Consider the following 27,780-nt stretch of genomic DNA (forward strand, 5'->3'; position numbering starts at 1 on the left):
GGGAGGAGAGTCTGAGTGATGAGTTGTCTCACAGAATCTCAGGGGAAATGAGTTCTAGGAGTGTAATTAAAGCAGCTCTTTGAATTTGTCTTTAAATTGGACTTTCAGAGACCCAGGCCTGCTGTGTTAACCTCCCCTTGCAGTGGCCTTTGTGACATTTGATTAATGCCAGTCTGGGATGCATCACAAGGTGGAAGGAGTTTTTTTCTTGAATTTCTGAGGGTTGGGCAGGTTGGTCCACTGTAAGCCACAGAGAGTAAATGAGGTGTGGCTGAGTCCCCATCAAAGTTGGGAGACAGACCAAAAGGAGCCTTCTACCCCTACCTCACCCCGCCCCCCACCTGCCTTAATTTGCTTGCTCTCTCAATAGTGATTGATACTGCTTATTCTCCTTCCTTCTTGAAACTCTCTTTTCCCTGTGATGCCGCTCTCACCTGGTTTTCCTCCTTCTTTGGTCATTCCTTTTTGGTTTCTTTTCTGAGTACCCTACTACAGAAAAAAAATTTGCAAGGTAGTGTTATTTTCTTACTGTCCTGATGCCTTTCATTTATATTTGGTCCTCGGTGCCTTTCTTTTTTTTTCCCTCGGTGCCTTTTTTATTTCTTATCTACAATGTTAGCTAATCAGCCTGTGGATATTAAACTAAGACCATGCAAATGAGAACAAATAGAGGCTATTTGTTCAATGTTTACTATAGCAAGGGAGTCTGCTACTGTCACTTGGGTTTGGCAGAGACTCAAAGGCAGGCAGGGGACCACAAAAGCTTTATAGTAAAAAAAGAAAAGAGGGGCACCTGGGTGGCTCAGTTGTTAAGCGTCTGCCTTCAGCTCAGGTCATGATCCCAGGGTCCTGGGATCGAGCCCCGCATCGGGCTCCCTGCTCAGCGGGGAGTCTGCTTCTCCCTCTGCTGCTTCCCCTGCTTGTGTTCTCTCTCCCTCTCTCTATGTCAAATAAGTAAATAAAATCTTTAAAAAAAAAAAAAAGAAAAGAAAAAAAGGACTTCAGGTGTGCTTCTGATGGAGGTTGTTGGCATGAGGAAGCTGGAGGCTGGTTAACTAGAAGCAGGTGTCACTTGTGGTTGGTTAGGGAGTATATTTGGCTCTTTTTCTGGTTGGTCCTGAGTTGCAAGCATGGGCAAATAATAGGAAAGCTGGTAGTCACTGACCAATTCCTGACTGTTCTGGGTCAATTGCCACAGAAGTTGTGGGGTTTAGTGTCATATATGGTCTGGCCATCGTCCATTTGTATATTCAGTCTTTCAAGCCAAACATGGATTAGGACATGAAGCTCAATAGCTCTTAGGAAAATGTCTCTACAGCATTCTTTCTTAACCTTTTTTGGGTTTTAGACTCTTTAGAGAATCTGAAAGTTATAGCTCCTCTGCCCAGAAAAAAAAAAACTCAGGAATTCACAGACCCACTGAGGCCCATCCATGGACCAAAGATCTCACTTATTTTCATGCATATTTAACAATTTCCTCATTGTGTTACTATACTTCGATATTTTGTTCTTGTGAATTTTTGACTATTACATGTTTCCCTATATTGTAGGAGTCACTGCTAACAAGTATATATGCAAAGGTGTTTAAACAGCACCATTTTTATGCAGTATCACAGGTGATATGATAGATGAGTCAACATTCTGTGATACTGAGGAATAAGCTCGTTCAGTAGCAAAAAAGTTAAACTTTTTATCATTTCAATGTTTTTTTATAAAAAGCTTTCTGAAACACATCTTATTTCCCTGAGGGGGAGATATCGATGGAAGATAATAATGGCTTAGAATCTTTTTCATGATGAACATGAAGAGCTTCTTGAGGGCAAGGACTTGTTTCTTATTTAATTTCTTTCTTTTTTTTTTTTTTTTAAGTAAGCTCCACGTCCAGCATGGAGCCCAACACAGGGCTTGAACTCATGACCTTGAGATCATGACCTGAGTTGAGATCAAGAGTCTGATGCTTAACCGACTGAGCCACCCAGGCACCCCAGTCCTGGTCTCTTCTGTATAGAAAAGCATGGTGTCTGTTTTTTTTTCTTTTTTCTTTTTTTTTTTTAAGATTTTATTTATTTATTTGAGAGAGAGAGAGAGCACATGAGAGGGGGGAGGGTCAGAGGGAGAAGCAGACTCCCCGCTGAGCAGGGAGCCCGATGCGGGACTCGATCCTGGGACTCCAGGATCATGACCTGAGCCGAAGGCAGTCGCTTAACCAACTGAGCCACCCAGGCGCCCTATGTCTGTTTTTTTTTCTGTTTCTGGAAGCCTTTTTTGCTTTTGATTCAAATATATTCTGAATAGTTGGTAAATGGCATTCTAATCTGACTAAAAAGGTATATTACCATATATATCTCATAGCAAATATTTTTTGGATGAGTATCAGGACACAGAAGAATTATAGAGACCCTGGGGATAGTGTAAATCAGGAGTTAATTTAACCACTGAACAGTTTAGACAGGCTCATCATCTCATGGCAAATTCCAACGAGCATTATTGAGTGCCTACCATATGTCAGGCACTGGGAAAACAAAGAAGAATGAAACATGCCCTGTGTTCTCAAGGAGCTCGTAATCAAGGGGAGGAAATAACGGCTGCAACACTTTCGTGGGAAAGAAGACCTAGGGGACTTAAAAGTTCCTAAAAATGAATGGAGAAGGTACCTTTTTTTTTTTTGGACAAGAAGGCCATCACCAGGCTGGAAAGTGGGAGGAAGTACACAGGTCACCGAAAGTACAAAAGTAACCAAGCCTGAAGGACGTGACATGTCCAAATACGTGTAAAGCACAAGGCACTGGGGGAGGAGCAGTAGAAGATTGAGGCTTGGGAGGTGGGAAGAGGTTAAACCCCAACTTAACATTGCATCATGACTCAAATCACAATAATGATGATATCTAACATTTATGGAGCGTGCATGAATGTGCATCAGAGCCTTTCCTGCTCAAGGAGTGGATTTTATCTTCCAGGGGATAGGGAGCCAATGAAGGGTTTTAGGCAGAATTATGACCTGCTGAGACATGTGGTTTAGATACATAGTGGATGAGTGAAGAGTTGTAGACAAGAGATAGGGGGCAGAATGAGCACAGTTAGGAAGCTATGTGGTAGGTAGACCTAGAGGCAGATGAAGAAATAGGGCGTCGCTGTGTCTGCTTCCTCTCTATATGCTTTCTTACTTCCCATAGGCCTCTGTGCAAATGCCACTCCACGAAGCCTCTCCTGACCACCCCGTTTAAAATGTCAACCCCAGCTTCACTCTGTACTCCTCTTCCCTGCTTTATTTTTTCCCCCATAGCTCTATTATGTTACATATTCATCCATTCATTCAATTGTAGTAAAATTTAAGCTCTTAGAGAGCTGGGAGTTTTTTCTGATTTGTTCAGTGCAGTTTTGCCAGTACTGAGATTAGGACCTGGCTTATCGTAGATAGTCAGTAAATATCGCCGAAGGAAAGAGTGAATGTGGGCAGGGAAGAGGGGATGGGTTTGAGAGATGTTTCAAAGATGAAAGTCATGTCTCAGGAGAAGGATAAACACAGCAATCTTCATTTAGTTAGCTAAGCAGTTCTTACCGTTGTAAGTAGTGAAGTATTTAGTTGGGGAATGCTTGTAAATTGAGTTTCCACTTAAGGAAGCTAAGGAGATCTTTGCTAAGCAAAGGATTTGGGCAGTAATTATAGTAATGAGCTAGAAATTACAGTTTTTCTCAACCTGCTTGCTGACATAAACCCCGAGTTAACATTGCTTCATGAATCAGAATTGGGCAGGCACGAATGTGTGTGCACCAGGCATGATATATATGCTCTTTTTTTCCTTGAAGCCTGTAGCCTTTCCACTTTAAGTCTGAATTCTAGGCCTGTAACTGCTTATAGTGAGGATAAGCTTTAGCTTGAATTGTATTTCATAGCTACTAATTCTAATGACATTGTTGCATGTGACATTTGAGTTTGGGATTCCATGTTTAGGATTTGATAGCCAGAATTGTGTGTGGAGATATCAAAGGGGATTGTCTTATTTAATTGGGTGGGCAGAATCTGTAGTGTAGTCCTGATAGGATTGTGAAGGCACTCTACCTAGTAGGTTCGTGGGATTGGATTTAGAAACATTCTCTTTATTTTTGTGAATTTGCAAGCATCCATTTTGAATACGAATAAAACCCTGTTCTACTTTCTTTTTTAATAGCAGGAATTTAAAACTCAGCTGCCGCCTGACAGATAGATCCACATGGAAGACAGTAGTAGTTCAGGTCTAGCCAATGGTGGTATGTGGGAATTTAGGCCTCGTGTTTCCAGATCCTCTGAATTTTTAAGAGAATTCTTGATGTGGAATCTTCTGATTTTCGACTTTTGGTCAATACTGTGAGGACTAAAGAAAAGACAGCTGTGGACTATAATTGGGCCTGTGGACCTTGAGTGTGTGACTTCTGGTTTGGAGACAAGTCTGGATCTGGATAAAAGAGTAAGGGGACAAGAGAGTTAATTTCATACTCTGTAAAAACTTTTTCCTGTTAAATCCAGTCCAACCAAGGAGAAATCCAACACAATAAAACTGGAGAAATATGGGTTCATAAAATTAGAAATCAAAGATACCCACAAATACTGAGAGAAATAATTATAAGAGCTTTCTTTCTTGGAGTTTAAGATTAGTCTTTCAGTAATCTATCCTAATCTCTTGTATATCTTGGAGTTATTTTAACATGTAATTATTAAAACGAATATGTATTATTCTGTTAACATAGATATGAAATATATTTCACAATCCCCCCCCACAAGTATACCAATATTGTTTTAATTCTTTGGCCAGATTTAAGCTTTCTTAGAGCTCAGGTGGACAGTGGATTAAAATTTACTCTGTGTGTTTGACAGATGGGAAGAAGCAGGTGATTTGCAAATGACTGAGTTAATAGTGAGTGTATTCTTTGAATTATGCTATCCCAGTGTTGGTAATTGAAATTGTGGAATTTATAAACAAGGGTTTTCATGTTTCTAAAGTTTTGTGATTGTGAAATATGCCAGTTGTAGTTCAGTGGCCGTATTTTTTGGATGTTCCTCTGTTCTCAACCAGTTGTAGTTTGTGTGGGTGGAAGAGTCAAGTAGAAGAGGATTATCAAACTGTTTTTTCTCTTGATTTAAAGCAAGGACTGCATATCAGAGATAGTGACCCAAATGTTCTTCCGTTTTTTAAGGCCCCCTCCCCCCTCAACTTCTGGGATACTCAGCACTTACATTTCTGATCTTTTCTTGCATTCCCTGGATGCATTTTCTGTCTTCATGTAATGTGTTTCATTATAATTATCTCCTAGTTTCATTGAAGATGAGGTTTGTATTTGTTCTTTGTTTGCTTTATTGTTTGGGGGATGATTTTAGAGAGCAGAAATGGTGGTGGAAATGGTTTTATTCTATCGGGAATAAATGCGATTGGGAATAACATAAGGGACCTAATTTAGATTGGATGCTTAAGAGAGATAGAGGTAGGGAAATAATAATTAAGCGGAGAAACGACGTATGGATAGGAGTTAGCTTCAAGATTTCAAGGCAGAAAGAAAATCATGAATGAAAGTCCTGAAGCTAGAAAATTGGGCACCCCAGGCAAGTCAGAGGTGGCCAGGGTTGGCAAAGGGCAGCCGGTGCTGGATTGAGGGTAAAACAGAAGCAGGGGCCAGGCCATAGGGAGAGCTTAAAACAAAACTTGCTGAATAACAAAGAGCCTTGTGTTGGATACTGATAAATGTGGAGAGGTATACTCTGTCTTTAGACCTTATAGTCTAGCTGAGGAGATGACCCATGTATTAAAAAGTTTATATTGTGTGACCAAATGGTAGGTAATATGTGAGCACTAGAGATAGTTTTGACGTGAATTAGGGAGGAAAACTCACTTCTGGCTGGGATTCTTGTGGAGGGTTTCTTTTTCTTTTTTTTTAAGATTTTATTTATTTATTTGACAGAGAGACACAGCGAGAGAGGAACCACAAGCAGGGGAGTGGGAGAGGGAGAAGCAGGCTTCCTGCTGAGCAGGGAGCCCGATGCGGGACTCGATCCCAGGACCCTGGGATCATGACCTGAGCCGAAGGCAGACACTTAACGACTGAGCCACCCAGGCGCCCTTGTGGAAGGTTTCTTAAGGGAGCTAGAATTTGATCTGAGTTTTTCTTTTGGGGTAGGGCTTGAATAAACGGAGTTGTCGGAGGGAGTGGCATTATGAGTGTAGGTCTGTGGAATACAGAAGTACACTAGCTTGCTGGAGAGGAGGAATCTCCTAGGGCTGTGATGTGGGAGATGATGCTCGACCAGTAACTTGGTTTAGATATACCAGGGGTCTGCAAGTATCAGTGCTAGAAATAAGCAGAAATAGAACTTGTTGAATGCTTGGTGTTCGTGTTCTTATTCTAGATAAAAAGAGCTCTACACATGATCTGATGTATAAGTTCTCCTTCCTTCTGCAACATCCTCATCAGCTACTTTTCTCTCGTTATATAGTTCCACTCATGGGGGCCTGGCTGTTTAACACAGTGCTAATAATTCTTGTATTGGAGAGGATATCCCTCTTCTTTTATCTTTCTCCAGTGGGTCCTACCAAATTCAGCCTCTAAGCTGACCTAGAACAAGTCTGTTTCTCCTCCTACCCCCAAATGTGTGAGTACCCTCAAATCTGAAGATGGCATCGATGCGTCTTCCTTGAGTCTTCCCTGCGCCCGGCTACGTTATTTCTAGTTCTTTGATCTATTCTTTCAGTGGTAGTGTTTTCAAACCTTCTATATCCTCAGTGCTGTTCTCCAGAATATTCTACTTTATCAATAATGCTTTTAAAATTTATTCTTCGAAAATGAAGGGAGTACTCCAAATGTTGATGAGACACTAAACAGGGCTTTTAGTGATGTTTTTATTAAAGCTGGCGAGATAAGCAAAGATTGACTCTTTTGTGAGTCTCTTCAGTGTTGAAAATTGTAGTCAGATCAAGTTTTATTCCTTATGCAGGAAGCACATCGGGGGAGGGGTAACCAAGAAAAAATAATGATCATCACACAGATTGTTGTTTGGTTGCTGGTACTGCCAGCTAAGTCCGAAAAACAACAAAATCATTATGTAGGATGGCTGTATCAGAATAAGCTCTTTGTGATGTATACATCCGTTATGGAGCGGGCTGGAGAGAGTTCCTGTTAAAACAGAGATTCCAAATATTTCTAATTGTGAAGGTTTCAGAAAGTTAAACAAATGTAAAATTAAAAGAGGTGTTGGTATTTGGATATGTTCAATTTTGGTAGTTGGACAGCAGTAATTGATTTGTAACTTGTCCTTCTACTGATACTGTTTTGTGTTTTACACATACAGGATATTGTGTGGTTTATTTTGGACCCAATATTGATTTTATATTTATTATGGTCAAAAGTATCAATAAAAACTTCCAAAGATCACTAATTTATATAAAATCATCATTAAATTTCTTCTTCATATTGTGGCATTTAAAAAATTAGAAGTGTAATTGGACTTAATTTTATGGTATAATGTATTATTTAAATGAGAAGTGAGCTGTACCCCTAAACCAGGTCAGTAAAAAGGAGATGAGTAGCTTCTTTGTAGATAACTGTTTTATACAAACTATGCAACTAAATAATTTGTTTCCCAAGTTTACCTCTTCCTAAAAAAGCACATCTGTCCATATCAATCCACCTGGGCTGTTAACACCTCCAATAACTAGACAGTCACCATTTGGGAAACAGTAATTGTTGCAGGCAAGATTCATCAATGGATGCTCAAATTTGTGGTGAAAGTATGATGAGAGACGTATTTATATAGTCTCAAAGTCTCCCCCAATAAGAAAAATGTACAAAGGGAAAATTGGTAATGTTACATTGAGAAACCTAGTAGATGCAACCGTAAGCAAATGATCATAGAGTTGCCATCATCAGTTATGAAACATGGATGGACATCGTCATGTACTTTCTGGTGTGAGGCACTGAGAAGGGCACAACATTACCTGTAGTGTTGTGCTTGCCAAAACGCATAACCCAAACTTAGTTATGGGGAAACATTAGAGAAACCCACATTGAAGGACATTCTACAAAATAATTGGCCAGTACTCTTCAAGTGGCAAGGTCATGAGAGACAGACTGTCCCAGATGGGAGGAAACAGACAACCACATGCAAGGTGTGATCCTGGACCAGAAAAGGGACATCAGTGGGATACAGTTGGCAAAACATTTTTATAAGGTTGGCTCTAGATTATTTAATAAGTTTTCTATTGGTGGTTAATTTCCTGGTTTTGATCATAATGACTGTGGTTATGTAAGACATCCACATTTGGGGAAGCTGGGTGAAGGGTACACAGGAATTCTTTGTACTACTTTTGGAATGTTTTTTGAGCCTGAAGGTATTTAAAATGAAGTTAAGCAACAACAACAAAAAGTAATTCAACTCAGCTGAGAGAAACCAAGACTTTATGTTTTTACTTTGTGACGGCTCTTTTGATTGGTCAGGGGCTGGTTTTCTTTGCTTCCTAAATCTCCGCTGGGAGCTGGATAGCTGAGGTTTCAAAATAAGGGATTTGGGGAGAAGTTAGCCATTACCATATTGGATTGCAACTATACTTTGAAAGGTTTTGTTTCATTAATTAATTTACTCATTTATTTTTGTACGGAGCTGTAATTACATCTTTGGGTTTCCAGTGGCTCCGTAGGTTATTTGAGCTTGACTGCTGTAGTCACCAGAATCCCTAGCTGGAAACTTAGCTCTGTAATTAATTTACTGGTTTGTTTCTGTTTTTATTATTAGGTTCTGAATTCAGGTTAGTCTCATGAATTCTTCTGTGATGTGTCCTATATTGCATCTTAGATTTGTTGATTGTCTCTTAGGAAGAGCTGATTTTTGTATAAAATATTTTATTTAAACTTGAAATATCGTACTAAATATCTTATTTTTCCCTCAGAAAAAACAGTCTAGAGTTTCATAAATATGATGAATAAGTAAACTTACATTGGCATAAACACCAGGTGGTAACCTTTTATTGGTAATAATTAGAATGGAGGAAATTAATACATTGGGAAAGGTTTCTGTTAGCAAGAACAGTTGTTAATGTATGACTCATAGATTGGGTCTAGAAGAAACTTGACGAGGCTGTTCTGAGCAGTGTAGAAGAGGGGAAGAACGTGGACTTGGGAATCAGAAGACCTAGTTTGACATCCCATCACTGCTTGTTATTGTGTCTTGGACAGGTTCGTTTAACTTTTCTGAGCCTTAAGTTTCTCATCTGTAAAACTGGAAGTCAGACTGAAAAAGACAAATACCATATGATTTCACTCATATGTGGAATCTAAAAAAACAAGTTAAATGAATAAATAAACAGAAAGCAGAATCAGAGCTATAAATATAGAGAACAAATTGATGGTTGCCAGAGGGAAAGGGGGCATGGATGGGCAAAATGGGTGAAGGGGTGTGGGAGATGCAGGCTTCTTGTTACGGAATGAGTAAGTCATGGGGATGAAAGGCACAGCGTAGGGGATACAGTCGGTGATACTGTAACAGCTTTGTATGGTGACAGATGGGGGCCACACTTGGGGTGAGCATGGCATAGTGTAGAAACTTGTGCAGTCACTAGTTGAACACCTGAAATTAACGTATTAACATTGCTTATACTCAACAACAACAGCAACAACAAAGCCCCGAAAAACAAAAAGCACAAAGATGACAGCATTTGTCAGTGACCTCTACCAGTATCTCACAGGTTTTTTTGTCGGGAAGTTTTTCCGAGTCCAGAAAAACTACTTTCTTTTCTAGGTCCACCACATCGGTCGCCACCCCAGAATCTGACAAGTGTCACTCTTTGGTAGACTTTCCTTGGTGTTTTAATGTTCTTACCTAAAATCATTTGATGCAAATAAGTGTTAAATTTTTTTTAGAAGAAAATTTTTTATAAGACAGAGGGACAAGAAGTTGTATAGAGAATTAGAAGGAAACACTTCTGTGTTCAGTTTCCTTTCAGGTTTTAGGTTTGAGTTGGCATTTTGATCCTTGGAGAGAGACTAAAGCTCCAGTTATTGTTTTTGTCTCCAGTTTCCAAAGTCCTTTCCTATTTTTAAATTTTCTGATTTTGACATTGTACCATGATTATGAAAGTGAACATCGTTGTTTTGAGGAATTAGACACTGAAGTGTTTAGCATTAAGGGGCATGTCTGCAGCTTACTCTCAGATGAGTAGGAGAAAACTAATATATATATGTGTATATCTGTCTGTATATGGAGGAGGGGAGGCCGAGGGGAGAATGATAGTAGTAGCTGTGGTGATGTTAACACTTGGTGAATTTGGGTGAAGGGAGTTCTTTGTGCTTTTCTCGCAACTTTTCTCTAAGTTTAAATCTATCTCCAAAGTATACTGGGCTTAGTTATATCTCTGTACCCTGAGGAGGTATGAGTCATAGTTTTGGGGTGAGGGAGGTTAGAAGCACTTGGTCAAGCATAGATCAATAGGTAATAAGTGAGTAATTCAGTAAGTAATAATTCACTGTTGTTTCTTTAACCTTTTTCCTTAGCCAGAGCAGAATTCATTTTTTTTTATAGAAGGGCCTATCTAGTGAGCTGCTGCTGTATCAGAGCAGAGAAAACTACTTGGAAGGGAAATCAGATGATAGAAATAAAGATTGTTTAAATGATGTATTTGCAAGACTGATACAAGGATCAGCAGAGTGCATAAGGCAGAAATATTAGGACTTTAAAAATTATCCAGTGCTCAGATAATGTTTCTTTTTCCTGAGAGATACAAGTTAGTTTTCTATAATTAAGGACTCTACCCTGCTAGTTCGAGGTTATAGTTTGAGGTTATTAATTTATCCTTTATTTTAAATTGCTATTTGATTTCAAAGTTAATATTTTGTATTCTTACTAAAAATTTACATGGTATTTATTTTCATTTTACCCTTCAAAATTGTCTTCTAACCAAAAAAAATTTTTTTAACTCTCTCCCCTCTTCTTTCATGTCCACAATGACGTCTCTTTTGGAAACGCAGAAGCCAGCCAAAGGTAAGAGATTTGCTTTATTATGCAATGTTTGTAAAGATCTTATGTGCATATTTTTGAAGTACTGGTAATTTTCTTCTCAAAAATATTTTCTCTCTGTCACTTTGGTAAAAGTAATGCAAGCTGTCAGCCTGTTCATAAATCAGAAATCATTTATTGGCATAGGAGGGACTGGAGGTTTATGGAAAAGCTGTATTTGTACTTTGACCAATTCTGGCCAGTTTCCTGGCAACTACAACACAGATTCCTTTTGTCCTCTGCTGTTCACCATGATTGGCTTGAAACTGGTCGTTCCAGACTGTGGTCAGAACCGTGCTAGGCAGACTCACCTATGTTGTTCCCCTGACAGCTGGGGACATATTCTCAGGCCACAGCTTCGTCAGGCAAATGTGCTTCATTTTAGATTTGAGCCCAGATTCTAAAGAAATTTCAATGGAGTGTATCTCTCAAGGAATTTATAGGTGTGCCAAAGTGGGCACAAGGACTATATTTTTGAATTGACCATTTGCTGCCATTACTTGGAACTTGTCAGGAAATTCAGATTTTTATCTACATTCTTGGGATTTTGTTTTTGAGTCTGCGGTTGAATTGTAATTCCATTCTCTATTGTTGCTAAAATATGTATGGACACAGTTCTTGGGGACTGAGTAATTTTTTTAATGGTTTAATATGGCACTGGATTTCTTTATTAAGGTAAAAATCAACTATATTAGTTTTATCTCTTCTGTGAAAAGGTATTGGATTATTTCTGTTTTCTGATTTTTTGATGGAGCCAGAGACTGGAGATTGCAGTAAAGATGTGAGGAAACATTACACGGCCATTTAAAAACTATTCATGTTTTATTTAATTCAGTTGTGTCTTAATGTTTAGAGAAAATGTTGACTTGACATAAAAAGTATGGAAGGATCAACACCACATTACTAACATAGTGGTTATGTCTAGGGAGAGGTATCTTGGTGAATGGGAGGCCTTTATTTTTCACTTTATATTTTGGTGTTATTTAACTTCGTGCAATGAATGTGTCTTTCTTTACTGTTACTTGAAAAAAGTTTTTTTTTTTTTTTTTAATTTTAAAAGAATAATATTTAGAAAGAAAAGGGCTTGTCTGCTTTAGGAAATTCTTGGCTGACGATTCCTATAACAATTTAAAGATTCCTATAATAGCAAAATTGCTAGAACTTAAAGAGGACCATTTAGCATTGTGAGTAAGAACTAAGTGTTCATTAGTTCCTAACTTTGTACCAGGCTGCGGTGCTTTCATATAATTTGGGGAATGGAGCCAATCCAGCCTAGTGTTAAACAGCCTCTTGGCGGAAAGGCTGGTTTCCAATCCCAGCTTCCCCACCTGCCAGCCATCAGGTTCTTAACTTCTTTGTACCTCAGCGTCCCATGAACAGGGCCCAGCACCTGTATCGGCTATTGTAATGGTTACTTTAATAGTAGCTTCTCTACTGGATTTGAGATTTAGAAATGCAGTTGTTAAGGAAATCCCTAAATTTAAAAAAAAAAAAAAGAGAGAAGAAAGAAAAACCCGTAATAATTGAGAGAAGAGTGTCATGTAGAGCCTGCTTTCTGATAAGTACACACATATGGTGATGGCACCTTTGAAGTGAGAGCTAAGCTTACAAAAAAAGGATAGTTTCTGCTTAACCTTGTTGAGGACAGAATTAAATAAAATTATAAGAGATGAGAGTTGAAAGCTAGTACAGAAGAAACTTAATTTGAACTTCACACTTTATTTATTCTCACCATGCTGTAATGATTCTCACTACGACTGACGAATGTAGCTTGAAAAGCAGCCCCCTACCCGAAATTGTGATACATGGTCCTTTGGGACCACCTTCCATCTTCTTTTTCATTTCCTCTTCCCCCTGTTGGAGTGTTGTTAACACAGTGAGCCACCACTCTTGACAGATACATGTTTAGCTTCGGAAACATGTGGAGCATTGTAATGTACAACACAGCGCTTTAGCCGGTGGATAGCTTCTGGGCTCTAGGGCTCTTGCCTGTTCCTGGGTATTTTCAGCCATTGGGCTTTGCCTGGCCTTTTGGGCCTAGCTAGCCCATCACTGCCCCCTTCCAGGGAAGAGACGCCTCCCTTGCCTGATGTTTTGAAAAAAGATATGAGTGTTCTGATCATTTTCTGCTTTAAAGGTCTTTTTAACCAGTTGTCCTGATGGTTGCCCCCAGGGCCCTCTCGTTGCTCATTTAATTGTTCTCCTGGTGCCCTTCCAGAACTGGTCTTACCTTTACAGCCATATTCTTCTGCAGTGTTTTGGCCTGTGGTCTCCATGTGGCCCCCACTCCACCCCATTCTATCCCTCAACATTCTCATTGCAACTATTTTTCAGGGAGTCTCAATTTCTCATCTAGGTACAAGCAAGAAGTCTAGCTTTCAAAAACTTAATTCTCCTTTCCCCTCTTCTTTCACCTTTTGGCCCTTTCACTTCCTATCTCCCTCCATCATTTTGAGTTGATTTCAGGTGGGAGAGGGATATAGGCATGTATACTTAATTTACCACCTTAATCTAATTTCCTTTCTTTAAAAAACTTTTAGACCTTTGGTCCAGGTAGCCTGTGAGTTCAGACAGATGTAATCTCTTGCCAACTCCAAATTCATAGCAGGAACAGAGAAAATATTTTTAAAATACTAAAATCATGTCATCATATTCAAAAACAACATAATGTAACTTCAGGGACAAGCTGAAGCCATATATTTACTGGGTCTTGGGATCAGAGGCAGGTTCTCAGAGGTGATTAGAAGTTCACCTCTTGCAGATTAGAGGGGGCCTGATGTATGGGTGAGGACTGGAAAAATCAGTGAAAACTGATTTGAGTTAGGCTCCAACATGAATGAAGGCTTAAGGAAAGGGTTCTGGCCACCAACATTGAGCTGTATGTGTAAATTGGAGGGCGTGGAGACGTTGGACTTCAGGAAGACCAAAATCTGGGCTTCGGTAGATGGGAGTGGCATTGTGGCTAGTCATGTAAAGGTGGCCAGAGAGAGAGGAAAAAAACAAGCAACCACGTAAACCATAAAACACAAACTCCCAATTAAGATGCACTTGCAAACTGACATAAAGGCCCAAGAGGAAAACTGTCAACAGGAAGAGAGGCAACAGACCCAAAAATTGGAGAGTTTGAACTACTGGAATGATTTTAAAAACAATTACACTTGGGGTGCCTGGGTGGCTCAGTCAGTTAAGCGTCTACCTTGGGCTCAGGTCATGATCCCAGGGTCCTGGGATCGAGCACTGCGTTGGGCTCTGCAGTCAGTGGGGAATCTGCTTGTCTCCCTCCCTCTTCCTCTGTCCCTGCCCCCCCCCCCACTCGTGTGCACGCTCTCTCTCAAATAAAAAAAAAAAAGGTTTAAAAACGATTACACTTAAAATCCTTAGAGACTAGGGGCACCTGGGTGGCTCAGATGGTTAAGCGTCTGCCTTCGGCTCAGGTCATGATCTCAGGATCCTGGGATCGAGTCCCGCATCGGGCTCCCTGCTCAGTGCAGAGCCTGCTTCTCCCTCTCCCTCTGCTTGTGCTCTTCTGTCTATCTCTCTGTCAAATAAATAAATGAAACCTTTAAAAAAAAAAAATCCTTAGAGACTTAATTATAAATATGGAATCCAAAAGAAGAAATTCAGTGAAAAAAACTTAGAAGATTGCAAAAAAAAAGAAGTACGCGTATTTTGGCAAGTAGTAAATGTAAAAGATCCAAACAGAGATCATCTATGATGTCCCACCAGGTGGTATTAACCACTAACCATATTCCAGTGTATATTCTTACAGCTTTTTATCTGTATAGATTTTGGTACAAACATGGGATCATGGTCCAGACTTTCATAACTTTTACATTAATACAGGAACATTTTCTTACCAGTATTCTGCAGTCTTGAAGCTGTGCAATATTGCACATGGGTGTGATGATTTTTTGAATCTGCTATTTTATAACTCCTTTCAACTTGCCATAGTAATCATCTTTACATTTCATTCTTATAAAAATATCTTTATTTTCTCTGAGAAAGTAAAAATGTAGAGGATATATAAAAGTATAAAGAAGACAAAGATCACTAATCTTACATGCAGAAATAAGCTATGTGTAACTATGTATGTGTTTGTATATGTGTATATGATAGCCATCATATTATGGCTTTTGTAACCCCTTTTTTCCACTTAACATCGTGAAGGATTTTCCATGTGAAATAAAGGTCGGTATCATTTTCAGGATGCTTAGTTGTTCATTTTAAAACTGTACCATAAATAATTCAACTAACCTCCATTGTTAAGACAGTAAGGTATTTTTATTTCACTACTATGAACAGCGTTATCAGTGTTATAACACTGTTATAATATAAGTATGTTAAGGTTTTGTTCTTAGTATATACCATATTTTTGTTTTTCAACAGGTGTTTGCATATGATCACTGTTTCTGGTCTATGGATGAATCAGTCAGAGAAAAGTATGCAGGTAAGTACAGCATCCTATTAACTACTATAGAAAAGGTGTTTTAATTTTTTCCCATAAAGCATTACAGCATTATTTTGTGTAACTTTAAGAACTATATTAAGAATTTCCTCCTGTCTCTGCTGTTTTTACATTGATGGGGAAATAGGAGATTGACAGTGTGCTGTACACAGTTGAGGTTATCAAACACATTCCCAGACCTTACGTGGGACGTGGAGCACACAGTAGCCACTTAGACTCCCTTAGATGTCTGTGATGTGGTCTAGAGAGGCAACTTGGTATAGGAAAGTTGAGCAAGGGGAAGAGGAAACCTGTAGTTTAGTCTAGGCTCTGCTCCTGCCGGCTTGGAATTCTGTTATTCCCTTACCCTCCTCAACAAGACTGTCTCAAGCTCCTTTATACCACAAATTTAGGACTACAGGGCCAGCCTTTTAATTTGCTTTATTCCTAACTGCTTATGACACCTGTTTCTAAGCAGTATCTTTTAAATATTGAGGGTCATAATTGTGTTGGCTTTTGTCATGAGACAGAGTAGGACTATAGCAGGTTCAAAAAGCTAAGGTTGATTTGCTCTAGCTGGCTCAATGGATTGCTTACGGATTGCTTCTGTATCGGAAGTAAGATGATGATATACTAATCTGGGAAATTAACTAGGAAGTGGGGCATAATGGAATGTTATTTATAGCATTCAAAGTATAACAAACATAACAACATCCAGTTCTTTCATAGTGTATTCAAGACTCAAAGAGAGGCTGAATGACTTTGTTTTATTAACATATTTAATTTAGCCTGTGGAGGAGAATTTGAACCTATTATTTTGTTCATGACTGAAAGCTAGAAGACATTTTCAAGATATTCTTCCCTCCTCTAGGTGGTATATGTATTGTAGGCCCTATTAATAAAAATTATCATTGAGGAAAAGGAGAGGAGATTGATATGTATGATTGTTTTGAATTCTAGTACCCACTGAATAAAGCATTAGCTGGTGATATATAGTTGAATTCAGGTCCACGGAGGTCCCTAGTATAAATTTTAGATATTTATAATCATTGTTTATAATATTAGCAGTTCATTAGCTTTTTGCATTGCAGAGGATTTTTGTTTAGTGTTTATTAATTCAAGTTCATATCATCAGGAACTTTTTACTCATTTCCTATCATGCGCTAACTAGAAATACTCGAAGGCCATAAGCTTTTGGAAGCATTTATCAGGTCTAAAAATCTTATTTGGAGATAGACAGTTTGAAAAAGTGCATTTTTAAGGGGGTTGTTTTTAGTTTTCAAAAAAATTGTTCATATGTAGTTTTGGCTTAAAATTTTCTTTCTTTAAAATTAATTTTTTTATTATGTTCAATTAGCCAGCATATAGTACATCAGTAGTTTTTGATGTAGTGTTCAGTGATTCATTAGTTACATATAACACCCGGGCTCATCACCACACATGCCCTCCTTTTTTTTTTTTTTTAATTTTTTTTTTTTTTTAAGATTTTATTTATTTGTGAGAGAGAGAATGAGAGGCAGAGAGCATGAGAGGGAGGAAGGTCAGAGGGAGAAGCAGACTCCCCGCTGAGCAGGGAGCCCGATGTAGGACTCGATCCCGGGACTCCAGGATCATGACCTGAGCCGAAGGCAGTCGCTTAACCAACTGAGCCACCCAGGCGCCACACATGCCTTCCTTAATACCCATCAGTAAAATACCCTTTCTTCTTTTTCTCTCTCTCTCTTTCAGGTCAAGATGATGTTTTCAAGTGCCTTGGGGAGAATATCCTTCAGAATGCTTTTGATGGTTACAATGCATGTATCTTTGCCTATGGACAGACTGGTAATGTTAAATAATATATATATTATTTATCAAATATATATAATATTAAATATATGTATTTAAGCTTTAAAGATCATAACAGAGAAAGTAACAAAGAGAAAACATATTGTTAGGATCTTATCAGCTGCAGTTGATAAGGAGCATTTTGACTTCTGTACTTCTTCTGCAGTTACCAGGAGAGAAAATCTGTTTAAAGTGAAGGAGTCACTTTTATAAGGGTGTATGTGTAGCTTGTCCAGTTGAAAACTATTCTTTATGGAAGAATGCTTCCAATATTTTTTAAGAGGCAGTATGTGGTTTGGTTAAAAGAGCCAGGGTAGCCCATCTCCAGCCTAGATCCTAGGAAGCAGTTCAGTTTCCTGATCTGTGAAGTGTTGGTGAGTACAGGCCTTCCCTATAGGGTTGTCACAATGAGTTAACATGGAAAACTTATAGAAAAGGCCTGGTCCTTAAGAAGTGGTGTTTTTGTTTTAGTTATTATGATACTGATAAAGTGTCAAGTGATAAAAGCAGCAATTTAAAAAAAATACATTTATAAAAGCATTGCTACTAAAGAAGGATAAAGAGTTGTACTTAAGTTAGGACTATGCACAATTTAATGTTTTCCTTTCTATTTTCCTGTGTTCTCTGAATTTTCTTTAATGAATATGTATTTTTTGGTACAATGGAGAAAATAATTTTATAGTAGAAAAAGAAGATTACTCTTTGGTTTCTGCACTGTTGCCAGAGGGTAGTAAGTGAATTTGCTCTGGGGCCTATAGGGATAATGTGTATTTTTTGTGCTATGATTAGTGGTTGGGAGCAGTCACATAGTATTCATCATATGGATCTTCCCAGTTAATTTTAGAAAGCGACTCAGACCTTACTGTTTTCTGGTTCTTTTAGGTACTTTTTTGAAGTATGAAGATGGTTAAAGAATGTTTTTATTTTCTTCCTAAAAGATGTTTACTTTAGATTTTACATGTGTAATAGGAAAGCTTCTGTATTTATTAGTTTCGTCATTTTATTTGGGTATATTTCTTATTTTCTTTTGGGCATTTTGCTAAGTGCTAGTAATTTATTTATGAGCAATGGAAAGAGGGTTATGTAATTAAACTTCTCAGAGACAGTGGTAACTATGATTTCTACTTTTTAGGATCTGGAAAATCTTACACCATGATGGGCACAGCTGACCAACCTGGATTAATTCCAAGACTTTGTAGTGGACTCTTTGAACGAACTCAGAAAGAGGAAAATGAAGAGCAGAGTTTTAAAGTAGAAGTGTCCTATATGGAAATTTATAATGAAAAAGTTAGAGACCTTCTAGATCCCAAAGGGTAAAGGACTTTGAAAACTCTAATGTTATAGCAATGTGGACTAAAACAGACTTAGAAATTGACTCAAGTGAAATTTTTTATATTGAACTCTGGTAGAGAGTTATTTATCTAGTGATTGTCTTTGTGCTTTTATCTGTTTATCTAGTTATTGTCCTTGTGATTTTGTTTTTAGTCACATTGAGCAGCTTCCTGCATTCCGTTCTGGCTTTTGCATTTAGGGCTGAGTTGGGGCAGGGAAGTATTGCCAAACGCATGTATTTGCCTGATACTGCTTTTCTCAGATATAGCCAAAACCACAAACAAAAAATATGCAATGAAAATTAAGTTACTTAATATCAGGCTGGTATCCTTAATCAAGTAGGGTTTTTTCTTTCTTTTTTTTAAAAAAAGACCAAGAAATTTCAGGTGGAATTTAGCTATTTTTTTCTTTGCAGGCTATGAAGTAAGGGAGACGCATAATCAGAGATTTAAAACCTGGACTTTAGGATAGTTCATTTTAAAAATTCCCAGAGAAAAAGAGTGTCCCCTTTTACGGCATAGACTTTGAAAGAGAAGTGGTTCGAAAGTATTAGAAAGCTAAGAAAATGCTGTTCTCACTCTGCAGTCATAGACATATCTGAGGAAATCTGTCCATTGCACAGAGTTTTCTGAGTCAGATTTTAAGGAGGTGCAACCACGATGAGAAAGAAACCGATAATAACCACAGCCTGTGGCTTATAGATGTGAGAACAGTGTTCATAAGGTCAGAGAGCCAAGTGAGCTGAGGTTTTACAGAGAGTGCGGAGTTACCAGGGGACATTTAGTTATGTTTGGGTGAGAAAATGACCAAAGAAAGGTGGTCTTAGAAGCAGTGCATCGTAGTGATGCTCAATCAAGAAAATGTGTCAACCCCTCACTGGCATCTCTTTTCTTTGACAAAGATGATGGCCTTTTCCCAGTGACATTCAGTTGGCACTTAAGTGTTTCTCTGTAAAACTTTACATCTGTTCAGTGATCATTATTATGTGCTGGGCCCTATGCAAGTTGGAAAGGAAGATCTCACAGCGTGGACGGAATGAGTTTTGGAAACAAATAATTATAATACAATGTAATAATGCTTTTAAATTGTGAAAGAGGCGTATACAAAATAGGTGAGAGCAAAGAGGGAATGAAGAGAAGAGAAGATTCCATGGAAGGTGCTTGATGATTTTTGTGCTGAGAAGGAGTTTGTCCACTAAGTTAGGTGAGAACCATTCAGGCATAGGGGACAGCCTGTGCTAGAGCATGGAGCTGTGAGAAATCACTTGCTTGGAGAGTGACCCCGCTGTCCAGTGTGACTTTCACTTTGACGTGAAAGTCAAAACAGGAAACAAAAGGAGGCCAGAGGTAGGAAGGTTATAGCCTAGGTACCCACATCTTGCTGAATACTGTGTCCTTGTACTTTTCCCGACTCTGCCCTGAATACTCATCCTTGCACCTTCACCTCTCTGAAGAGCATCACTTTCTTTGAGATCCCAGACCTACTCTTGCCAGAAATGCTTAGCTGAATTCATTCCTGTGTTTTGTATTCCACAGTGCTTGTGTGGAATCGCTTGAACTTTATCTACAATTTGCTCGGAGTCTTTTGTAATTTCTTATTGTGTTTGTCTTGTGTATCGTTAGTAATTAACAGCATGGGCTTGGGGTTCACATAGCTCTGCATCCAGGTCCTCTAATTACCTACAGAGCAAGTTCCTTATGCTTTCCTGGCCTCATTTGTACCGAGGGGATGATAACATTACATAATATCACAAAGGGCTGTTGTGTAGATTGGCTGGGATGTTATACCTGAGGTCTTTAAACATTTACTTAGTAAGTGCTCAGTAAAGTGCTAGTTGCTACTGCTGTCTCCTCCATGAAAGTTTCTTGAGGATTTTTCCATTGCTTCTGAAGAGTCGAAGTGAATGGATTAAAAACTCTAAGGGCGATCCCTTTTTAGTGAAAGACTATTTGAGAAAACTTAGTTGTTTTTTTTTTGTAAGACTTATTTATTTATTTATTTCAGTTGAGCATGGAACCCAACATGGAGCTCAATCTCACAACCTTTGAGATCATGACCTGAGCCGAAATCAAGAGTCGGATGCTTAACCGACTGAGCCATCCAGGCACCCCAAGAGAACTTAGTTTTTTTAAATCAAGTACTGATTTTATGAATTCAGTATCTTTTTAAGAGAAGAGGAAAAATGAAAGGAAAAAGTTATGATATAGTATGTCCTGAGATCAGACTTAAGTCAAATATTTGTTCTATATTTCATGTACAGTTTTATAGTAGTAAGTGAAGTTTTTGGTGGCTGATCCTAGGGTAGTAGAGGATTTCAAATCATTAGAAAATAAGTTCATAAGTAAGAATCACTTGCAATCTCACTATCAACAAATTTTTTTTTTATTATAATGTTTATATATATATATTTTTTTAAAGATTTTTATTTATTTGTCAGAGAGAGAGAGAGAGAGAGCACAAGCAGGGGGAGCAGCAGAGGAAGAGGGAGAAGCAGGCTCCTCACTGAGCAAGGAGCCTGATGTGGGACTTGATCCCAGGACCCTGGGATCATGACTTGAGCCGAAGGCAGACGCCTAACGACTGAGCCACCCAGGCATCCCTGTAATGTTTATATTTTTTACAGAGCTTTTTTGAGATAGAATTCATTTACCATACAATCATCAAGGAATATTCTTAATGTTTTTTTGGTTGGTATAATTAAGTATGCTTTAGGTTTTTGGCAGATGCCACTTACTGAGTTTATTAGTTCCTTGTTTGTAAGTGGTATTTATTTGTTTTTTAATCATGAATAAGTATTTAATTTTATTGAATCCATTTCATTACATTTATTGAAATGATAATGTGGTTTTTTCCCCCCATTTAGTCAATCTATTAGTCTAGTATGGTAAAGGGTGTGAATCTTTTTCCCATGTTAAAACAACCCAGTAGCCCTGGGATCAGCCTAATGTTATATTTTTAAGTCATTATTAAAATCAGTCTGTTGTTTGTCTTTATTCATGATTGAGATTGGTCTTGAGTTTTCTTTCTTGCACAGTTAACATTTACTGAGTTTCTGTTCTTTGTACCACATTCTGTGAAATGACAAGTAGATTGTTTGTATTTATTTGACTCTGCATTCTTTGTGGTAGTAAATAGACATCCCACAGTGTACCCTTTTGAGTGATGTGATATTTTACCACATTATGAAGTTTTTCTTACCAGTCAAGATTTTAAATTTTGGTTTATATTCTTCTTAGATCAAGTTAGTTGGTTCTTTTTACTTGGGATCTTTGTTGAATTCAGTATATATTTTTATGGAGCACAATTGAGTCCTTTTAAAAACAGGTTATTGTTTTAAAATTCTTTCTTTCTTTTTAATGAGCAGAAGTCGTCAAACGTTAAAAGTCAGAGAGCACAATGTTTTGGGACCCTATGTCGATGGACTTTCCAAACTGGCTGTCACAAGCTACAAGGTAATAATCTCCTTTCTGTAAACTGCTGAAATTCACTGTAGCAGATTATTTCTTATTTAATTTCTGATGATTATTTTTCTTGAAATTAAAAAAAAAACAGTAGCATTACTTAATAAGCTACTTTTTACAAGGATTTTTCTTAAAGAGCTATATATGGCTATTAGGACAGTTTAATTTTGAGAGAAGGTATACACATTTGCAAAACATACGTTTTTTTCATATTTTAATGAGCTCTAAGGTTGTGATATTCCTTACAATTGCATCTTAAAATTATATATAGCAGCATTTTTCTTCCCTAGTAGTGCATAAGATAATGAAGTTGCCTATGGTTTCATTGATTTAATGAAATAAAACATATGAATTGGGTAGTTGGAATTCAAAGTCTGTTTCTAAATTTGAGAGGATCACTCACTGGCCTTTGATTCTCTTCATTTTCAAACTTACAGTTCTGCTTTGTGTGGATCCATCAGGCTTTGCGTGTTGGGGAAATGGGGGTGGAGTGAGATGCTGTGATGTAATGTACATTGAGTTAAGAGTCAGAGAATGTTGATCTGGTGACACTTAATCCTCTTGTGTGACTCTTGTATGACTCTGGATCACCTACCTCACTAAGCCTCTTTGTCCCCATTTTTAAAATGGAAATTAGTTTTATTTTCTTGACTATCTTATGAGGTAGGTCCATTTGTTTTTTTGTTTATTAATCATTTCTATCATTTGGTCAATGATACTTATTTAGTAAACATTAGATACTTCATTTGGTAAACATGTATTGAACACCTGTCATGTGCCAGACATTGTGCTGGGTGCTGAGGATATAAAAAGTGAATGAGATGGTCCATTTACTCAAGATGCTTATAGATGTTATTATAAAGATGTTCTAAAACAACATGATTTTAAGAGCAGTGAGAAATGCATGTTTAGGATTCATGGTAGTTTGGAGGAGGGGGTACCTAACTTAAAGGGACATGTAGGTATCTGGGATGGGTGGTGTCTAGGAAGACTTCCTGGAGGAGATCGAATGAAATAATGTGAAAAGTCTTTGAGAATGCTAGGGTTTGATATAAATGTTAGTAGGTATTGTTATTTTAATAATGATCATTTGAGAACTTATTTATACAACATTGGAGAGAAATCATGTTTTTGAAGGCTCAGAGGAGATTGGAAAGTGTAAAGAGATATTCTGCTTGTTTAAGAAATTAAAAGGCCCAATACAGAGTTTATGCATGAGACAACAGATTGGGGGCCAATAAATAAGTGTGGGCTAAATAAGGTGAAGCTTTTACATTAAGTCTCAGGATTGTCAGATTTAATAGATCTAAAATGGATTTGGAATGGTTCTAAAAAACTGTGAATTTTACTTTTTGTGTTGGTTTTTCCATTTTGGTGCCTACTTAAACTTCTCTTTGTAGTTAATGTTTCTACTTCGAGGCTTTTTATTGATCATATTGAATTTTTTCATAAACATTATTTTTTTTCATTGATACAGCAAAATAGAAAATTACGATTTTCAAAGTTTTTCATATATATGTGTCAGTTAGGATTGTGTTGGTTACAAATAACAGGAAAATATAATAGGATTTAAGTTCTTTGGGACATGAATTGTCTTCTATTTTGTTCCTTATTTATTCTCAGAATTCAAAATGTACCTGTCATGTAATAGGTGGCTTTCATATATTATTTACGTGAACAAATGAATGAATGAAAGAATGAATGGTCAGAGGGCTGATACAGTGGCTCCAAAGATGCTTTTGGGGACCTAGATTCCTTCCAACTCTCCACATAGAGCCGGCTCTGTGGTAATGCCCTTATTCTCATAGTTCAAGATCTTAAGCTCTTAGAACCAAGATGTGAGAGCATGCCTACTCCCTTTAAGGAGAATTCCCAGATGACTTTGTGTCTCATTCGCTAAAACTTAATCCTACGGCCAGACTGAGCTGCAAGGGCATCTAGGAAATGTAGTCTCAGTTCCACTGCAAGGTGCTCAGCTATGGGTTCCTTTACTAGAAAGAAAATGAGACAGGGTAAGAGGAGACAACTGGTCCACCCTTTCATACATACCATCTTTCTTGTTCCTCGTTAAAAATCCTTGTAAGGTAGATTATATTATAGCTCTGCATTGTTACTTATGAAACTAAAATTCAGTTTGGTTCGTAACTATTTTTAGAGCTTATGACATTTGAAAAAATGAAGATCCCATCCCATGATCTTTCAAGTGCATCATGCTATCTCCTTTTTTTTTTTTTTTTTTAATATTTTATTTATTTGACAGAGAGAGACACAGCGAGAGAGGGAACACAAGCAGGGGGAGTGGGAGAGGGAGAAGCAGGCTTCCCGCCGAGCCGGGAGCCCAATGTGGGGCTCAATCCCAGGACCCTGAGATCATGACCCGAGCCGAAGGCAGACGCTTAACGACTGAGCCACCCAGGCGCCCCATGCTATCTCCTTTTTAACAGCAATGGCAATGAAGTAGTAAATCTGCAGAAATTTAGTTTCTTGATACTCTGTTTTCAAAAACAGGTCTGGTATAAAATACAGTAATGTGGTGACAGTGTAATGCCTGCATGAAGGGGTTACAGTTATTTTTGTTTGTTGCTTATTCAAATAATCTGATTTAACAGTTGTCTTCTATTGCTTCTGTCATTAAAGAAACTAAATTTCTCGATTAGATGAAGTTTGGCACAAATCATTTGTCCATCTTATGGGTCTCCACATGTGGCTTCTAAATTTTTCTAATTCTTAGTCAAAGCTGCTATTTTATTTGGCACCTACAGAAAATACATGTGTTTTGTTTGAGTTTTCAGAGACAGTATTGGCTGTTATATTCTGTGGGGCTTAATGTTCGTTGAGAAGCAAAGTATAAATGTGTAAACTCCAAATGTGGTTGACTGAGTAGTGAAACTTGTAATGCATTTCATAGGATAGCAGAGTTTTGATGTTTATTTGACAGGTAATGAAATGTGTGTCTGTGACTTGTTTCTACTTAGGATATTGAGTCTTTGATGTCTGAAGGTAACAAGTCTCGCACAGTTGCTGCCACCAACATGAATGAGGAGAGTAGTCGATCTCATGCAGTCTTCAAAATCACCCTTACACATACTTTATATGATGTGAAGTCTGGGGTAGGTATTCACATGCTTGACCCTTTTTTTTTTTTTTTTTTTAATATTTCTAAAGTGGATCATGATTTATCATATTCTATTCCCTTCATGTGTTAGATGACTTAAAGTCCTAGCCAGCCATGGATATATTAGTTAGGACTCAGCATGACATAGAAGCCACTGTAGGTAAACAGAAAGGGATTTAATGGAGGGATTGGGTGATTACAGAGTTTTAGAACACTTGAGAAAGAATGGATTCTAGACTGAATCTCTAGGAATAACAATGTAGATATCATCCACCAAGGGTGGTACTACCTCTGAGCTGTGAGCTCAGGCCTGCCTGATACACAGGAGTTAGTAAAGCTGCCTCATGGTGAGGGGAAGCTGGAGAATGTAAACTGAGACACTTGTAGAAAACCTCCTATTTCCATGATCCTCTTGCCAAAAGAAAAAAGCCAAAACAGGCCAGGGGGATGACTTCTGCTTTGCTTCTGCTTTCCAAATCTGAAGCAAGTATATCTGCTTGGCAGAACCTAAGTCACATCCTGAACCCTGGCTGCAATTGAGTGTGAGAAATGCAGTTTTAAGTTCCTCCCTGTCCAACTAAAGGAAGGTGGGACAGAAGTTAAACATGCTGATGGTTCACGGTCTCTGCCATAGCAATTTTTGAGCTTTAAAGTTGGATGGCTAGCTGTATAAGCTAATGTTAACTCTAGCTGATTTAGTAGAGATTGTTTTGAAATGTTACCTTCTGCTAAACAGCTAAGTATTAGAAGGAATAAACTATACTGGGGAAATTGTACTATAAAATCAGTAGATTTGTAGAATGATTTTTTGAGTATTTGGTTTTCAACCTTATGAAGAGTAAACAGAGCCAGAAATGTATATGCTTCTACTGCACTGAAAACTTTTCGTTTTTCTTCTTACTTTTTATGTGAATATTTGCGTATTTTATGATGATGCCTACCCCCCAGCAAATCAGTTTCAAATACCAGAAGCTAAAATAATCATGCTGGCAAAATGCTATATTTTGGCAAGATTTTCTTTTGCTGAAAGCATATTTTTCTTTTTTTTACCATCACAGCAAGATTAGTGTAACAACAAAAAGTTCTTTGTTTTCTATTTCCTTTTCAGCATAAAACAAAAAACATACTGATGACTTTTTTTTTTTTTAACCAAAAGTACTTTTGATTTGGGAAGCTGAATATCCTTTTGTTAGCAACATGTTTATTTATGGAAATAAATATAAATGTATATATTAAAGAAAAGTTTTAAGAAATGAACCAGTCTATAGATTTGGGCATTGCTTTTCCACATTTCTTGTATTGCTGCTGAAGTATAAAATATCTGTTATGTGTGTGATTATGTTATGGAATATTTTTGATAAAGGAAAATGTCAGTATATATTTATGTATATGTATATAATAACTAGAGAAATATGTAAATTTAATACCTGAAACTATGAAATAAGGGAATTACTATATATAAATAATATGAAAAATATAAGAAAGTATTGAGTTTTTGAGAGATCCTATTATGTAAAATATTAATTTTTTTAAGACCAATGAGAGTTGCAAATATTTTTCTCTCAGAGTTATTGGTAAATATTTTTAGATTTTAAGCAGTTTTATATCATATTAAAATTTGTATTTTATAAGTGCTTTCATATAATTCTCTATGAAAATTTTGTTGGGGGTGCCTGGGTGGCTCAGTCGGTTAAGCATCATTGGCTCAGGTCATGATCTCAGGGTCCTGGGATCGAGCCCCACATCAGGCTATCTGCTCAGCAGGGAGTCTTCTTCTCCCTCTGTGCTCCTCCTCTCTCTATCAAATAAATAAATAAAATCTTAAAAAAAAAATTGTATTGGGTTCCCTTCAAAATGTCCCATTTTGGGGGGCACTATTTTCTGAGATAACTTTCACTCTTGTCTGGGTTAGTAGAGTTGGGTATAATTTTGTATCTATCTACTACTAGACTATACAGTTTTCTTATACTGTTTTTTTTTTAAAAAGATATATTTATTTATTTTAGAGAGCTCGAGAGAGTGCATGCTGTGTGTGTGTGAGCAGGGGGAGGGGCAGAGAGAGAGAGGGAATCAAGCAGACTCCCTGCTGAGTGCAAAGCCCAACTCAGGGCTCGATCCCAGGACCCTGAGATCATGACCTGAGCCGAAACCAAGAGTTGGATGCCTAGCCAACTGAGCTACTCCGGCGCCCCTTCTTACACTGTTTTATAGCAGTGCAAGCTAATTTTGAAATAACAGTAAATAATGTTTTAATAAAGGATTTAGATAATAAACTCATTTGGTAGAGATGTAGGACTTCCTGTATTCTTTAACTGTTTATTAGTATTTGTTGATTTACTTTCTAGACATCTGGAGAGAAAGTGGGCAAACTGAGCTTGGTTGATTTAGCTGGCAGTGAGCGAGCAACGAAAACCGGAGCTGCGGGGGACAGGTTGAAGGAGGGGAGCAACATCAACAAGTAAGTTTTCCAGAAGCTTTTATTATTTTACTGATTTAAGAGCCAAATGGGGGAACTTCTGTGGTTATTAAAAGAATAAGATGCTGGAATGATTGAAGCTATAATGAATAAATAATGGAGAATTTTTTTAATATA

The 27,780-nt window shown here is 37.7% G+C and overlaps 1 protein-coding gene across 3 annotated transcripts in view; it reads left to right on the forward strand.

Moving 5' to 3' along the window:
• KIF13B (kinesin family member 13B) overlaps positions 1-27,780 on the forward strand; it is a 197,645-nt gene that overhangs the window by 53,625 nt on the left and 116,240 nt on the right. For all 3 annotated transcript variants that reach the window (XM_036104507.2, XM_036104508.2, XM_078069457.1), the window contains exons 3-9: positions 10,984-10,996; positions 15,398-15,458; positions 17,184-17,276; positions 18,412-18,592; positions 21,976-22,063; positions 25,048-25,182; positions 27,533-27,645. In XM_036104507.2, the coding sequence (XP_035960400.1) occupies positions 10,984-10,996; positions 15,398-15,458; positions 17,184-17,276; positions 18,412-18,592; positions 21,976-22,063; positions 25,048-25,182; positions 27,533-27,645 (684 nt within the window). The remainder of the gene's footprint in view (positions 1-10,983; positions 10,997-15,397; positions 15,459-17,183; positions 17,277-18,411; positions 18,593-21,975; positions 22,064-25,047; positions 25,183-27,532; positions 27,646-27,780) is intronic.

This window comes from Halichoerus grypus, chromosome 3, assembly GCF_964656455.1.
Source record: "Halichoerus grypus chromosome 3, mHalGry1.hap1.1, whole genome shotgun sequence".
NCBI classification, from domain to species: Eukaryota; Metazoa; Chordata; class Mammalia; order Carnivora; family Phocidae; genus Halichoerus; species Halichoerus grypus.